Source organism: Capricornis sumatraensis, chromosome 17 (genome assembly GCF_032405125.1).
Source record: "Capricornis sumatraensis isolate serow.1 chromosome 17, serow.2, whole genome shotgun sequence".
Lineage (NCBI taxonomy): Eukaryota > Metazoa > Chordata > Mammalia > Artiodactyla > Bovidae > Capricornis > Capricornis sumatraensis.
The window spans coordinates 65,668,996-65,684,188 of record NC_091085.1 but is presented as its reverse complement, the minus strand read 5'-3'; the positions used below and the strand labels follow the sequence as shown (position 1 = coordinate 65,684,188).

The following is a 15,193-nucleotide window of genomic DNA, read 5'->3' as shown; positions in this document are numbered from 1 at the left end:
CCAGACACAACTAGGTACAAAATGGATCTCCAATGCCTGGGTCGAAGAATAAGGACGTGTCATTTCTTCTCACAGTGTTTTTCACATTGCCACGTCCTTTTCTTCATGCAGCCACTGTCTGAATTTAGGTCCTCGTTTCTCAATCCAACAAGTTACCACATAGTACTCTCGCTTTCCATGTATCAGACTGGTGCAAAACAGTACCCACTTCTACCAGGTCAGCTCCCCACTCAGCAGCCTTCAGGAGAGCACATTACCAGTAAAGTTTGAGGTCCAAAGCCTGAAGTGTGGCCAAGTACCTCCCCAGCCCCAGCAATCTTTACCTCCCACTTAGGAAACAGATCAGTGTGCTCACTATCCCACCAGGCCCCAGCCAGTTCATGGTCTTTGCTGAACCAAGACTCCTTCCAGGCTCAAAGACACATCCCTCCCCTGCCTCTCACTAACCAAGTCTTCCCACATTTCAAGTCAATTTCATTTTTTGAGGTCATGATTATCCCATCTTCTAAGTAGTTGGGTTTCTCAGGTGGCACTAATGGTAAAGAACCAACCTGCCAATGCAGGATCAAGACGAGGGTTCAATCCCTGGTCACAAAGATCCTCTGGAGGAGGGCATGGCAACCCACTCCAGTATTCTTGCATGGAGAATCCCATGGACAGAGGAGCCTCATGGGTTATAGTCCATGGAGTCAGAAAGAAGTACTTAGAATAACAAGATATATTTTATTTTAAAGTGAGAATGAGCTTTAGAAACCTGATTCTTATTTAACCTCCAAGCCTTTACTTAAAGGCTTGTTGCTTCGTACTTGAACAGGTAGCATCTTTAGATTCAGATAAATTACTGCACTCACAGGGCTAAGTATACTTTAAACTTTATTTATATGTTATTTCTCCTAAAGTCTGTGAGCACCTCAAGCATAAGACTGGTAATTTAATTTTATCTATAAACCTAGAGAACCTGCCACAAAGGAACTGATCATTAAATAATTAACAAATATCATGTCAACTGGATGGATGGGAAAGTAAACATATAAATGAAAGAAAGTGGACTAATGCTTTGACTTCACTGAAGAGCAGGCCTCTCTTACTCATCTCCAGGTGCCCCAGAGATAACAGGGGCACTTCTGCTTACACAAAGGTACAGCTTAGTTAGGGTGATGACAACACACATTTCCTGACTCAGCTCAGCTGTTCTCCAGAGAATTATAAATTCTCATCTGTCACTTTAAGCATATGCTGTGCTGTGCTGTGCTTAGTCGCTCAGTTGTGTCTGACTCTTTGCAGCCCCATGGATTGTAGCCCACCAGGCTCCTCTGTCCAATGGGCATTCTGCAAGCAAGAATACTGGAGTGGGTTGCCATGCCCTCCTCCAGGGGATCTTCCCAACCCAGGGGTCGAACCTAGGTCTCCCACAGTGCAGGCGGATTCTTTAACATCTGAGCTACCAGGAAAGCCCAAGAATACTAGAGTGGGTATCCTATCCCTTCTCCAGGGGGTCTTCCTGAGCCAGGAATCAAACCAAGGTCTCCTGCATCGAATGTGGATTCTTTACCAGCTGAGCTACCAGGGAAGTCCAATCACATGATACCTTGTATTATTTAATGTTTACGTGTATAAATTCTATTTCCTGACTATGATGCCATAATCCTACAAAGTATAAATCATATTTGTAATCATCTCTCTAAATGCTGACTATTCTATGACATAAAGTTCAGTACGGTAAAGTTCAAAAAGTTCTATATGCCCCACTACATGGGCATTATTTTTAAAATCTAAGCTAAAGGGACTACATAATACATTCCTGTTATTCTCATATTGAGGAGTAAAAGATAAAAAAAGAAAGATTTTAATATTTACAACAGGAATAACACTAATGGAAAAAAGCCATCAACAAACAAAACCCAAGGGTTATTAGAGACTATACTAGCAAGTTTCAGAATCCTTTCAAGGTACACAAACATTTTTGAAGAACATTTAGAACCTGAAATATGAGCTCCCAATTCAGTAGACCAAACTATAAAGAAATACTGAAACACTAAGTCCATCCACTGAAGTGCGTTTTTTTGTGTGTAGCTCCTGCAGACTCACCCCAAGTTCGTCGTCATCAGAATTATCAAAGATGTTGTCTAAGTCATGGAGGGAAGGCGCTAAGTCTGTCACCTGTGTGAGGCTACTGGAGCCTGCCCGGCCAGCAGCGTTGTCCTGCCGGACATCTGTGGGAAGGAGGCAAAAGGCACCGAATGAGCAGCTTCCTCAAAGGAGAAGGGGTGAGGAGAGGACAGTGAGCAAGCCCTGCCTGCCAACTGCTTCCTTACGCTGTCAGTTAAATCGAGATACAATTAGTGCCAAATATGCTTATCAGTTTTGAAAGGAACTGAAAAACAAACTATGAAAAATATATTACAGATGAGGTCAAATCATTGCTATTACAATCAGCACATAATGTTAAATAAAGAAGCATCTTCCTCGCATTTACTTTAGCAACAGTCCAAGTGAGGCAAATAATCAGTGTACACACCTGTTTTAGTAGAACTGAAAAGGGACATGGCATTTTTCCCTTCAGGCACCGGCGTGGAATGACCTGGTGTAGTGACATCCTTGGTACCAAATCCATCCTCTGACTGTGTAATAAATTCAGCCAAACAAAACACATGAACAGCAACCCAAAGTGTGGAATATGAGGGAGAACACAAAGAATTAGAGGGCAGAATGGAACTTGTTATGAGCACAAGTGTGATAAACCATGGTCTATGCAACCAAAGGAAATAAAAGATATGTCCTCATCCCTGATTTTAAACTGAAACCAAAAACTCCCACACTTGCCCCTTAATCTGAGTCAACAGTACTGGTGGGGTTTGATCACAGACCTGCCGCAGTGTTAAAAGCTGCCTTTAACATATTTTGGAGGCTGAATTATGCTTTAAGCTTTCTGGATCTAGACAGGTGTAGGAAGTATTCTCTTGAACTATACCGGTCTCCTTCCATTCTCTTATTTCCTCTGTTCTTAAGAATATTTCATTAAACGGCCCAGTATTTTAGAATGGTTTAAAATTTAAGGCTAAAGACAGCAGACACCCCCAGTACTCATTTTTAAGATAATGAAACCAGTAAAATTATACCGACAGTCTTGGAGTAGTGATGATATTAATTCCGAGAAATATAGAGGTAAAGCGCTTCACACAGTAAACAGTGAGCGCCTGATAAATGGTAGATACTGTCACCAATATTTTTCCTTACAATGGAATAATAATTAAAAAGAAATAAGCAGGGAGCATAGGCCAACAAGAATTAGCATATGAGAGGAAACATGCGCTGTACAAGCTATAGCCTGGAAGCTATGAGGCTTCATTTATGTTCGGCTGACTTTTGAACAAAGGTGAGCCATGACATAAAGAGGAACAATACGCTGTTCGATACAGTAGTACCAAGAGCATGAATATGGGGACAGAGCAATCAGGCAAGACTATCTCAAACATTCTGCCTCAAAGTCTTCCCACACGTGTTGTACAGATGTAGACTGAAACCCACTCCTGGCTGGCCTCTCTCTCTGTTAAGTGGTACCTTATTCTTTTTCAGGGAATCTTTCTCTGTCCCTTGTTTGCATTTCTTGTTCGCAGTAAAGATGTATTTTATGTCGCCATCCTCGAAAGTATATGGGTCGTTGACTTCTCCCAAACTGTCTCCAGGTTGTTGTGACAGAGGCAATGGGTCAAGAAAGTGGAGGGGCTGCATCTGGGGCTGCTTGTCTTGCCACACTTTAAACCGTTTGTTAGGTTGTGCTAAGAGTCTAGAAGGGGAAATGAATGATGATTTAAGCAAGAAATAGTAAAAAGACCAGACTTTTTTTTTAAGCAACATTTGTGATTTAAAAGCATTTGGAAGCTTAAACTTTGACAACAACAACAAAAAAAAACTAAAAAAATCACCTTCGAGTGACTTTGAGAGACTATATTCACAATTAAATAAATCTTAGTAGCCTTTGTCAAGGCCATATACTTTTGTCTCTGGTTCCATTGATTTCACTTAACAGCAGAGATGGGCTCTGGGGACAGACTGTCTGGGCACAAATTCCATCCGTGTCATTTACTAACTGCATGACCCTAGTTTCTTTCTCAGCTATGAAATTAAAGGTAGCAATATGGCTGTGGTGAAGATGACATGAGATAATCTGTATAAACTGTTTAGAGTAACAGGTTGCTCAATAACACTCTGAATTGTTACTAGCTGCATGATACACACCTGAAAGCATGCAAAGCCTTCCTCAAAAGTGTCAACATACAAAGAAGGCACTGACTGCAATATGGAAAAACAGCAGACCAAAAATGAATTAATTCTAGTAAGCTAATCTTACAACAAAACCTTTATAGGCCAGCATTTAAATAATGACACATATGATAAATATCACGTTGGAGAAAGCATTTGACTTTTAAGCCCTTTCCAAGTGCAGAGTCTAGAATGGTGAAGAGAGACCTCTTCAGTTTCGGATCTGAAGGCCCTGATTCCTGGGAACCTACGGCCTTGGCCTTCTGGTGTGTGGTCAGGGGGTGGGGTGGAGGATCGCCTTACCTTTGCAACGCAGTGCTCTCTGAGGTTACCTCCGTTTTGGCATCACATCTCTCACCCTGGAGCTCTGGAGGCCGGAACTCAGCATCATCAACGGATGGGAGATGGTAACTGTGCCACCACTTATCTGATGACTCTGGGTTCGAGGGCCTGATCCCACAATATAAGGCGGTCTCACTGACCTCTGCCGTGAGAGGCAGTCTTTGGCCTACGAGGACAGTCCGGTCATCCAGAGCAGACAACTGCTGGAGTTCGAGCCCATTTCCATAGAGGGCTGGATTCACAGGGACAGAGGGTGGGTCCAAACTCTCTGCTTCCTGACCTCGCGGCTGAGGGCTGAGTGTTGGCGGCAGAGGGGAAATAGGGGAATGAGGTGAATCCATAGGATTCAGATTCATTTGCTTGCTTGTATTTCTGGAAGGCACGGCCATTTGCTTATCATACTTCCTACTGCTAGCCACCTCTAAGGAGGAGTCTATCCCTGCCAAGCCTAGCTTCTGTCCCGGTGGATCTTGTTCCATGCATAACTCTTCGGCCACAGATGGCCTGTGATGAAATGGTATCAAGGGTCTCTTTTGTAGCTTGTCTCCCTTGTCCTGTCTTTCTGTTGTTTTGTGCTTAGAAGAAGCAGGAGGTGGTAAAGATGAAGATGATGATGGTCCTGCACTGAACCCTGGTTGTGATATTGTGGGAGGTCGACTGGGGCCTACTGTACAACGTTTTAAAAGTTTATGCCTGAAATGAGAATGAAAATGAAGTAAGTAAATACAAAGGTAAATATAACTATACCATTCCAATACTACAGAAGAGATGCCTCTGACCAGGTTACACCTTTTCAAGAACATGTTATACGCACTAATACATCCAAGTGGGCTCTAGGTGTTAAATATATTGATAATGACTAAAAACCGCAACACATTCTGATAAGAAATGATGAACCAATTGCATGCAAGTTAAATAGATAAGAGTTGAACCGTAAGAAATATTCATTAATATGCCTCTAACCTCTTCAAAAACACTCATTTGAAAATCCCCGAATCTTTCAAATTTGGTGAGGGCCTCAGACAATCTATTCATTTGGCATTTTAAAACCAAGACCATTTGTCAAGAAAGGCAGCAAAAAAAAGCTTCCAATCTCTATTTTACAACACCCTGCTAACTCCAACAGAGAATGGTTTATAAAAGCTTAGAGTACTGTAAATCACGAACAAGGTAACTGCAATTCTCCCACAAAGTGTGAAACTAAGGGTCAGTTTTAAGAATATTTAATAGGATAAATATACTAAGAGCCTTATATGCTACTGTTATCCAAGAAAGAAGGGATAAAAGACAACTTTGGATCTTACAGAAATGTGATAAAATGAGACAGAAGTAAAAAGGTTGTGAGTGAGTATGAAAACACCACACATATATACAAACGCATCTGCCCTATCTAAGTAGGAACAGCAAGTCTGCTCACAACCTAACACACTTCTTGGCAGGCATGGGTGTGAGAAATTGCTCAGTAAGGGCTACTAGATAATGCTAAGGTTTAATCTGCACAAAAAAGTTATACAGCAGGTCAGCCAGTTCCTCCCAATATATAAATCATTCCCAGGAAAAACGTAAGCTCTCCTGCCAGTGTATCAGGAACTCTCTGAGGCCACTAGGGTGGCATTAAATTACTGTTGCATTGCACTAAACGATGCCCTAGTGGGCAGTAAAATGGATTTGTGTGGCATAATGGGATGGTTTAGTGGGACAGCAGGATGGCCACCCTGCCCCATAAGACCATTAAATAGTGTGAGGAGTGGACCATTCCATAATGGGTTCGGTAGTCCTGCAGTAGATAATCTGAAAACACTCTTGCCAAAGTCTTAGCTACTCAAAAAAAAAAAAAAAAAAAAAAATCCTGACTTTGAAGAAGTCAATAGCTTAAAGCTACTGTCAAAAAGGCAAAAACTGGACTTTAAATCTCCAAGGCACAGTACCACACTGAAAGATCAATGTCTCACCTGAAAATATCTCAATTATATCTTCTAAGGGTGCTTATTTTAAGACCTAAGCTCTGAAAGTCTTTTACATAAAACTTTTTGATGTGGATTTTCTCCAAGGGCATTTAACCACACTGATCTTTTGAGATAGATATTTTATAGTAGCCTTTTCAAAGTAAGGACTTTGTGCAAAGTGGATAATCTTATAAAGTCATTTTCTTCTATTGCATTTAGCAACTTAGCTACGTTGTGGAACCTTCAGAATAAGGGATACACCAGTAAGGAACAGACCTCCACTGCACATCTGTGAGTGGGTATGGGACCTCCCTGAAGGCGGCAGCAGGACCATCAGGCTCAAAAGGCTAACTATGTGGCACCAGTGGGAAGGAATCAGAAGCTGGGCCAAAGAGTGTAGAAACATATGGTGACTAAATGAATAAGGAAAGCAGAATGACTGTAACAGACATTTCAAAGGAAGTCAGTGTGAAACACAATGATAAAACTGATCTAGAAAATTAAGGAAAATAAATGATAGTTCTAGGCCGAGAAGGAGAAAACTGACAGAAATGACTGCAACAGGGTTCCTGGTTTGATGTCAATATTAAGGGTATATCTTAAAAGCACTTTGCAAAATATAAGGCTTGAGTACATGTGAGAAGTCAGGTGTAGATATAAATATTTAGAAGTCAATGGAATGGAATGCATATTTACAAATAAGATCTGAAGGGTATAAGAATTTGGTAAGGAGACAGAACAGTAACTCCAGAGGACAAAAGAAAAAGAGTTGTTTATTTATAATTTAGGTAAAAATAACTCAAGGTACTGAATAAAAATGCTATAGAAATCAGTAAAAGGGTTATTATAAAAAGTGAAAAAATCTAGATTAAGGAAAAAAGCAGGAAAAAGTAAGAAGAATGCACAAGTGAAGTTAAATACACTGAAATTTTTATCCTATGTACTTTCTAAAGGTGGATCAAAACCTGGCTGTGAGCTGTTTAGAAGTCAATGTTATTAGGAAAATACCATTTTTCCTAAAAATCCTAATACCATTTTTCCTTTCCTAAAAGGAGCCCAGGCATTCAGCTGGTACACCATTCCTATCCCGCAACTAGAGAGATTCTCACCAGCTCAGAGAAAGGACCCTTAATGAGCAAAGAATATCATCGAAAACATCCTCCTTGAAAAATCAATCAAGGGTTTCATTAGGTACTTAAAACAGCATCTCTCAACAAAAAGCTGACTACCAAGGCAGAGCTTGATAAAAGAGAATCAACTTATAGGAAAGAGGAGAAGGGACAGGAAGAATCTGTTAAAATTGTTGCCTATGTGTATAAACAAACATGTGCATACACATGTGTGTGCTTGCAGAGATTTCTGGGCATCATAACCTCCCCCTACCCTAAAGCCAATTCATATATGCCACATTAAGAACCCCATGGTCTCAATTAGAGAAGTGGATAGCCAACTTCCAAGTATACTTATCTCAACTGACCTTTGTATAACCATTGAGCAGTATCAAATGGAAGGAAAGCCACTCTAAGTTGAAGAGAATATTCAGAAAATAATTTGGGTTTCCACTCAAATATCTAAATGAACGAGCAACAATTCTGGCTTTCCTCAGATATTATTACCACATATCTACTTCAGTCATCAAAAAACACCAGCATCAACAAGAAAAATTTTCTATGGAAGGTCTATTTAATCCAACTTCTCTTAATTCAAGCCAACTTGCTTGATATTTATCTCAACTTTATAATTAAGAGTAACTAAATAAACTCATTTAAATGGCAAGAGATTGTCTTGTTAAACTGATGCCTTTAGTTCTAAAGGAGTTATCCTGAAGAAATCTGTGGGAGCTATTTGTTAACAGGGTCAGTTGTCTAAAAAGGCTCATTCTGAGTCCCAATAATAAAACTGTATTCTCTACACAGAAACAAAACAAAACAACAGCAAGCTTTTTTTCCAGCACTAGAAGTAGAAGGTTTATAAAGAAAACAAAGCAAAATGATGTGGAAGAAGTGGTCTGAGAGACCAGGAGACAACCAACAAAATGTACTATGATTCTGTCCAATTCTATCTGATTACTGCTCTGCCTCGGCCCCTACCTACCTAGAGCAAGAACAGCTGACTCTTTGGGTTGGATCCACAAAATCCCAAGTAGCAGGATTGTTAGCAGGCTCTTCTTCAAGAGTTGGAGTGGACATTTGGCTCCTCCTAAAAAAGGTTAAAATATGTGGTTTGTATAAACATGAGATAATATTCATACCTCTGGGGAGGAAAAGGATGTTAGAAAGACATGAATACATCTTACACAGTAACAGTATCCTGCCGATAGACAGTTTAGAGCAACCCAAGGTGTAGAGTTGGGGGGCAGAGGGGAAGTCAACTACTATGTCTGTGCACCAGAAAGAAAATCAGATTCAAAATATTTTTATTTAAGATCAATATACATTTTAACATGGGTAGTACAGATAGCAATGAAAACATTATCTGGCACTATTAGCAGCTATTTTTTAAAAAGTCAGCTAAATTCTGGAGAGATAACCTAAATCTTTAAAAATTATCTTTTCATAGCATCTACGAATCATATACGCTCAGACAGATTATTTTTTGGTTCTGTTTGTTTTGCTTTATTTCTTTGTTAGACAGACTGTTTAAATTACTCTGAAAACATCGACATTTACTAGCATTTAAGGGCAGCACTGCATGTATATAATGTGAACCAAAATACAAGAATCAAAGATGTCTCCTACATAATAACTGGCAGCTAAAGACATCTACTGCTGCATAAATAGGAACACTGGGCAGTCCCCCTGCACTGTGGATCCTACTACTGATGCTGTCGGTTACTGATGGTTCTGCAGGGACTTTGCTTGCTCTCCACCCTCCCCTGCCTTTCTGGGAGACTCACTTCCCCGCGCAGTGCTTCTGACAGAAGGACTCTGATCTGTTAAGAATCAGTGGAAAGGTTAGTGGTGATAAAAATCAAAGATGGTAAATGAAAGACAAAGAAAATGTTAGCGTGGAAATTGTTGAGGCATTGCAGACAGAAATGAAAATATCTGTACCAATAATTCTAACAGAAAGGACCATTTTTAAGCAAACAGAGCTACCTTTTAAATTCTAGAACATGACATGATTTCCCACTGCAATTATTTTAGATTTTTTTCTACTAAATCTTTAGTAGCCTATTCTATATGTGTTAGTCATTCAGTCATGTCTGACTCTGCAACTCCATGGACTGCAGCCCGTCAGACTCCTCTGTCCATGGAATTCTCCAGGCAAGAATACTGGAGTGGGCTGCCATTCCCTTCTCCAAGGATCTTCCCAACTCAGGGATCAAGCCTCGGTCTCCTACATGGCAGGCAGATTCTTTACCGTCTGAGCTACCATTCTAGAGCCACTAACTGGGAGATAAATATATAGTATGAATTTGTTAAAAACTAGGTCCGAGGTCTGAAGGACAGCCCTTAAATGTGTATATATAAAGCTTTGAAGAGCAGTCACTTAAGAAACACTGACTTAACTTCTAAATGAGTCCTTTGGAATTAGTGACAAAAACGTCCGTATTTGTTCTGCTCCTGAGAATCAAGACTCATTGTTTACTTGTATCAGCCAAAAAGGTGGACATCTCAGTCATATCAAAACATGTGAAAATATGCTGAATATGTTTACATAATTCTTGATAAGTGAAAAAGTGTTTACTGACTACTGTTTGACATTATTATCCATGCAATTAAAATAATATCTCATCTTACAATCAATTTCTACTCTTTTACAAAAATATGTTAAGGAAGGAGGGAAGGAGGTCAGAGGGGATAGACAGGAGGGAGGTGGACAAGAAAGGGAAGTTGGGGAGAGGAAGAAAAGAATTTCCCTGAATCAAGAAACAGAAGCACAGCAGCTACTAAACACTTCTCTAATTCTCATCCATTTAGTTGAGAAATACACTGTCAATTAAAACATGAGGCTAATGTATCATAGAAAACATGGCAATGAAGGTCATTTTCCTTTGTAAATAGCAAACACTCATTAGTAAGTATACAGGGAAAAACCATACCCACAACTATTCTCCTGATATTCAGGGTGAATCTCCGAGTCAGCTGTGCTAAAAAATGTCAGATGAATACCATGACAATCTTGAGATGATAAAGAACTTCACAGTCTTCCTGGACCATCAAATTATTCTAACATCTTTGCTTTGAATTTTACCCTATTATGATCTGAAAGATGAGCTAATGCAACGACCCCTCAGGGTTTGGTCACACAACGGTGCCACGTGACTGATCCTCTTCATGTAGTAATAAAAGGCATGTCAGGTAAACCACCACCCAGACAGAACGGAAAACACATACTTGGACTGGGTTCTGTTGAGGATGCATTCCTTCCAGACTCGATGGACCATATGATTGTGGAGTTTTGGAGGAATCTTCCCCGACCTCTTTGGACTGTGCATAGTTAGCATCCCCCCGTCTTGGGAGCCTAGGTGACTGACAGCACTCTGCGTACCTCCACTCTCACCTAGGAGAGAAAACACAATACGGAAGGTCAGAATTTAAGGCCTCCTAGTGCACAGACTGCTCAGGGGATCTTCCCGACCCAGGGATCAAACTTGTGTCTCTGGCATTGCAGCCAGATTCTTTACCGTCTGAGCCAGCAGGGCAGCCCCTTATTTATTTAACATAGACATTTGATTGCTGAAACTGATCATGGCAGCTTTGCTGCTACCCCTGACAATAATGCTATCCATAGCTATGAGTAAATCTGCGTCAGTATAGCTTTCAGTCACATCAATACCCACACTCACATACCCGCAATGGCATATCCATCAGGAGGCATTCCTACTCAGAGGTTTTGGAGATGACTTACACAAGAGGATTGAAACACGACAGCATTAAAGATATAAACATGACATCTCAATGCAGTAAATGAGTTTCAAGACAGAAGAAAACAGCAGAGGGAGCTTTATGCTCACATAGCTAAATGGCTGCGTAGCAACTGCACACTGCCCTGGGTAGGAGAGAGAAATCCTTAACAAGGTCAAATTTCAAATCCGTGTGTGGAACTCTTCATCCTTATGCCCGACACCACCTATGCAAGCTAATACTAAAAAAATGAGAGACTAACTCCACATTTTATATCAGAGGATTAGAAATCCACTGGTTTCTAATATTTCCACTTAGACTGTCCAACTGTACTTGGCATGCAATACATTTTCGGTGGCATGCATGCTAAGTCGCTCTGTCATGTCCCACTCTGCAACCCGATGGACTGCAGCCCACCAGACTCCTCTGTCCACGGGATTCTCCAGGCAAGAATACTGGAGTGGGCTGCCACTTCCTCCTTCAGGGCCATTTTCTATTATGCCTACTCTAACTGTTGATAAGATTAGTTATTGGTTGTAAATATTTTACTACTTTCATCTCATACAAGACAAATAATGAAGTCAATTTTCAGTATTAAATTCTGACTCGATTACTTTTATCTATTTGATTTCATAAACATATTGAGGGTTTTATTCCTGATAGAATTATGATGCAAATTATCTCAACTGAAATAATTTTAAAGTGCTCTGAAATGGTTCACTTTCATGTGAAAAAGAAAGAAGCAACCTAATATTACAAACTAATATTTCTTGATATCAATGCAAAACAACCATTGTATGGAATTGACTGGTTAGTCTCAGCTCCACTTTTTTTTTTTTTTATAAATAAAGCAAACCCCAATGCTTACATTCTTACGAACTGAAGCTTTCTTGTTCCCCAGAAAAGTACTGTTATAATATAAATAAGATAAATTAACAGAGACAAGAAATTTGATCTTTCATTGCTATCTTTTAATCTTAAAAGTTCTCTGTCTTGGCTCACAGGACAAAATATTTCATTTTGACTTTACAATGGATTTTCATTTGCCTATTATAAAACTAGGCAAAGTAAAGCAACAAACAGAAGTAGACAGCACAGCCCTTTGACCCCAAACACTCAACAGTATAACCAAACAGACTATCAGTCCATGGTATCATAAGGGAATTATTTATGACCAAAACAGGAGAGGTTGTGGGGAAAGCCAGCCAGACTCTTTTCTGATTAAACGTAGGTTAATATTTTTCAGTAGCTTTTAATGATTTAACTAAAATGTGGGTGGTATCTTATATGGAATTAAATGAGACTTGTATTACATGTTGTTAAATGAATACTCAATGCTGCTTCTCAAATTATCTCCATAAACAGAAGAGGCAAGCTGATCTATCTATTCTCACAAGCCAGAACTCTGGCCCTCCCAGGTCCCGTGCCAATCTAGGAGACTCTTGGCCACTTTAAGGGGCAAAGTAACCCCCTTTGTCCTATGCCCAGGAAAGCATGGCAGTGTTCAATATCATTCAAGTGCAGAGTGATGAGGCTGAGCAGGATTCTCGCAGATGGAGCATTAGGAGTCCTAAGCTGTAATTTGATGTTATGATGTATAAAGCTGGACAAATTAATTTTATGACAAATACATCAGTCACTCTCATTTAGTGTTTCTGTTTTAGGAAATAAGGCAACATCAAGAGATTTATTCACCCAGGGTGTAGCACAATGATATACACAGAGTTAGAGGGGAAGAAATCTAAAGATCTATAGTTGGAAAAGTACACACCTGAAATCCACCAGAATAAAACATTTTTTTCTGAATTACGAATTTAAGAGTTCTGAACTAATCAAAGGTCAAGGCATCATGCACACAGCAGGCCTTCAATTTTAAGCTGAACACAAATTTTACTCAATACCAGGGAAAACAGTAACAAATGTAAACAAAAACTGATGACTTCTGTAGTTAAAAATCCAAACTTGCATATGAAATATGATTAACATTTTTAAAAATACTGACAATTCTAGACTTATTAATCTATATTCTCTATGATGTTATTATAATTATAAAAAGACTATACAAGGGTTTTTCTGCTTTTTCAGTTTAAAAGTGGTTTTAATAAAAATCAACTGATGGCAAATCCTTTCACAAGGGATCATCCAAATTCTCTGCTCTACTGTATTCAGAGCTGGATGTAGTACATTTTTTCACCATCTTAGCAACTACAAGGCTCTTAACAAAGGCTAAGAATTTCCTGGCAGTCCAAAGGTTAGGACTCTGTGCTTCCATTGCAAGGGGCACAGGTTCAATCCCTGGTGGCAGAACTAAGATTCTATAAGCCGTGTAGGCCAGCCACAACAACCCCCAAAACCCCAAACCCCTAAGGTTACATGTTCATTTCTATGTCCCTCACACAATATCTGGGTTATTCCTTCCAGATAACTTAATGTGTGTGCTATGTTGCTTCAGCTGTGTCTGACTCTTTGTGACCCTATGGACTTAGCCCGCCAGGCTCCCCTGTCCATGGGATTCTCCAGGCAAGAACACTGGAGTGGGTTGCCATGCCCTCCTTCAGGGGATCTTCCCAACCCAGGATCGAACCCATGTCTCTTATATCCCCCTGCATTGGCAGGCGGATTCTTTACCACTAGCGCCACCTGGGAAGCTGATAACAATACTGTGTGTTAAAACTGGAGTTCTGAGCACTTCTTTGAATTCTTGTCCTACTGTTTGTATATTGCTTTACTGTTTATCAAGCACTGTCAGGTACACGATCTAACATGTGTAACAGTCCTGGAAACTATATAGAATTTAACAGAGAAGGAAACTGGTGTTCAAAACAAGTATGAGAATTAAATAAGGTCACTCATCTAGTAAAAACTAAAGCTAGGTTTTAAAAGGTGTGTTCAATCACAAAGTCTATACTTTTCCCCAATATGTTATTCAACCATGCACATTTATGGAATGTCACTACACGTCAAGCACTATGGCAGCAATTTTTAAATACTACCTTATTTCATTCTCATGAAAATTACCACGTGATGAACATGTATCATGCTTGATAGTCTGTTTTCAAAGTTTAGAGGATAAGACTTTGTTTACTGATGTTCCTGCCAATATGGCCCACATTAAATACCTATAAATAATCTTACTTCAGCTCAAGTATGATGATTATCCTTTTCTTAGTGACCATATTTTCAATTAAAATGAAGTCAACTGTAACAACAAAAAAGTTAATATAGAATATATACTACTCGACAAAGGAAACATCTTCCCAATTTAAATAATTTCTGAATTTTCTCAAGAAGGAAAAATGTTGAAATGGACAAATTTTTCAAGGTAATTTATATCTGTCATTAGTGTAGACATTATTGAAAGGACAAAGCATCTATTCAGAGCTCTTGGATGTCAGACTAACTTTATAACAAGGAAAGAGAATTCACCCAAGACTTGTCCTTGTCTGGCAACAGACAACTGGGCAAGCACGTCAACTATTCTCTCATTTAGTATTTTTCACATCTCATCTCCTGATTGCATGTGTGTGCATGCATGCACATCAGTGTAAAAGGGTAGATGCATGTGTAGAACTGAAGAGAAACAACGAAGGTGTTTAACTGGAGTAGAGACTAATAGACACGGTTAAAATTCTGAAGCACATCAATTGTTTACAATTTTCCTTCTCTATTTTGTAAAATTCCACATTAGTCTATTTCCATCTCTTCCACCAGGAATTTCTCCGTGTGTTTTCTCATCTGTTCCGTGGCAGGGGTGCTACATGACTTTCTGAAATCTCTTACCCCCAGGATGTT

General features: G+C 39.6%; 1 protein-coding gene across 2 annotated transcripts in view; it reads right to left on the bottom strand.

Annotated features, from left to right (window-relative positions):
- The window catches only part of MED13L (mediator complex subunit 13L), a 282,965-nt gene that overhangs the window by 43,186 nt on the left and 224,586 nt on the right, over positions 1 to 15,193 (bottom strand). For both annotated transcript variants that reach the window (XM_068989585.1, XM_068989586.1), the window contains exons 8-13: positions 10,892 to 11,057; positions 8,646 to 8,750; positions 4,567 to 5,298; positions 3,562 to 3,787; positions 2,519 to 2,621; positions 2,089 to 2,213 (exon numbers count right to left, since the gene is read on the bottom strand). In XM_068989585.1, coding sequence (XP_068845686.1) covers positions 2,089 to 2,213; positions 2,519 to 2,621; positions 3,562 to 3,787; positions 4,567 to 5,298; positions 8,646 to 8,750; positions 10,892 to 11,057 — 1,457 coding nt within the window. The remainder of the gene's footprint in view (positions 1 to 2,088; positions 2,214 to 2,518; positions 2,622 to 3,561; positions 3,788 to 4,566; positions 5,299 to 8,645; positions 8,751 to 10,891; positions 11,058 to 15,193) is intronic.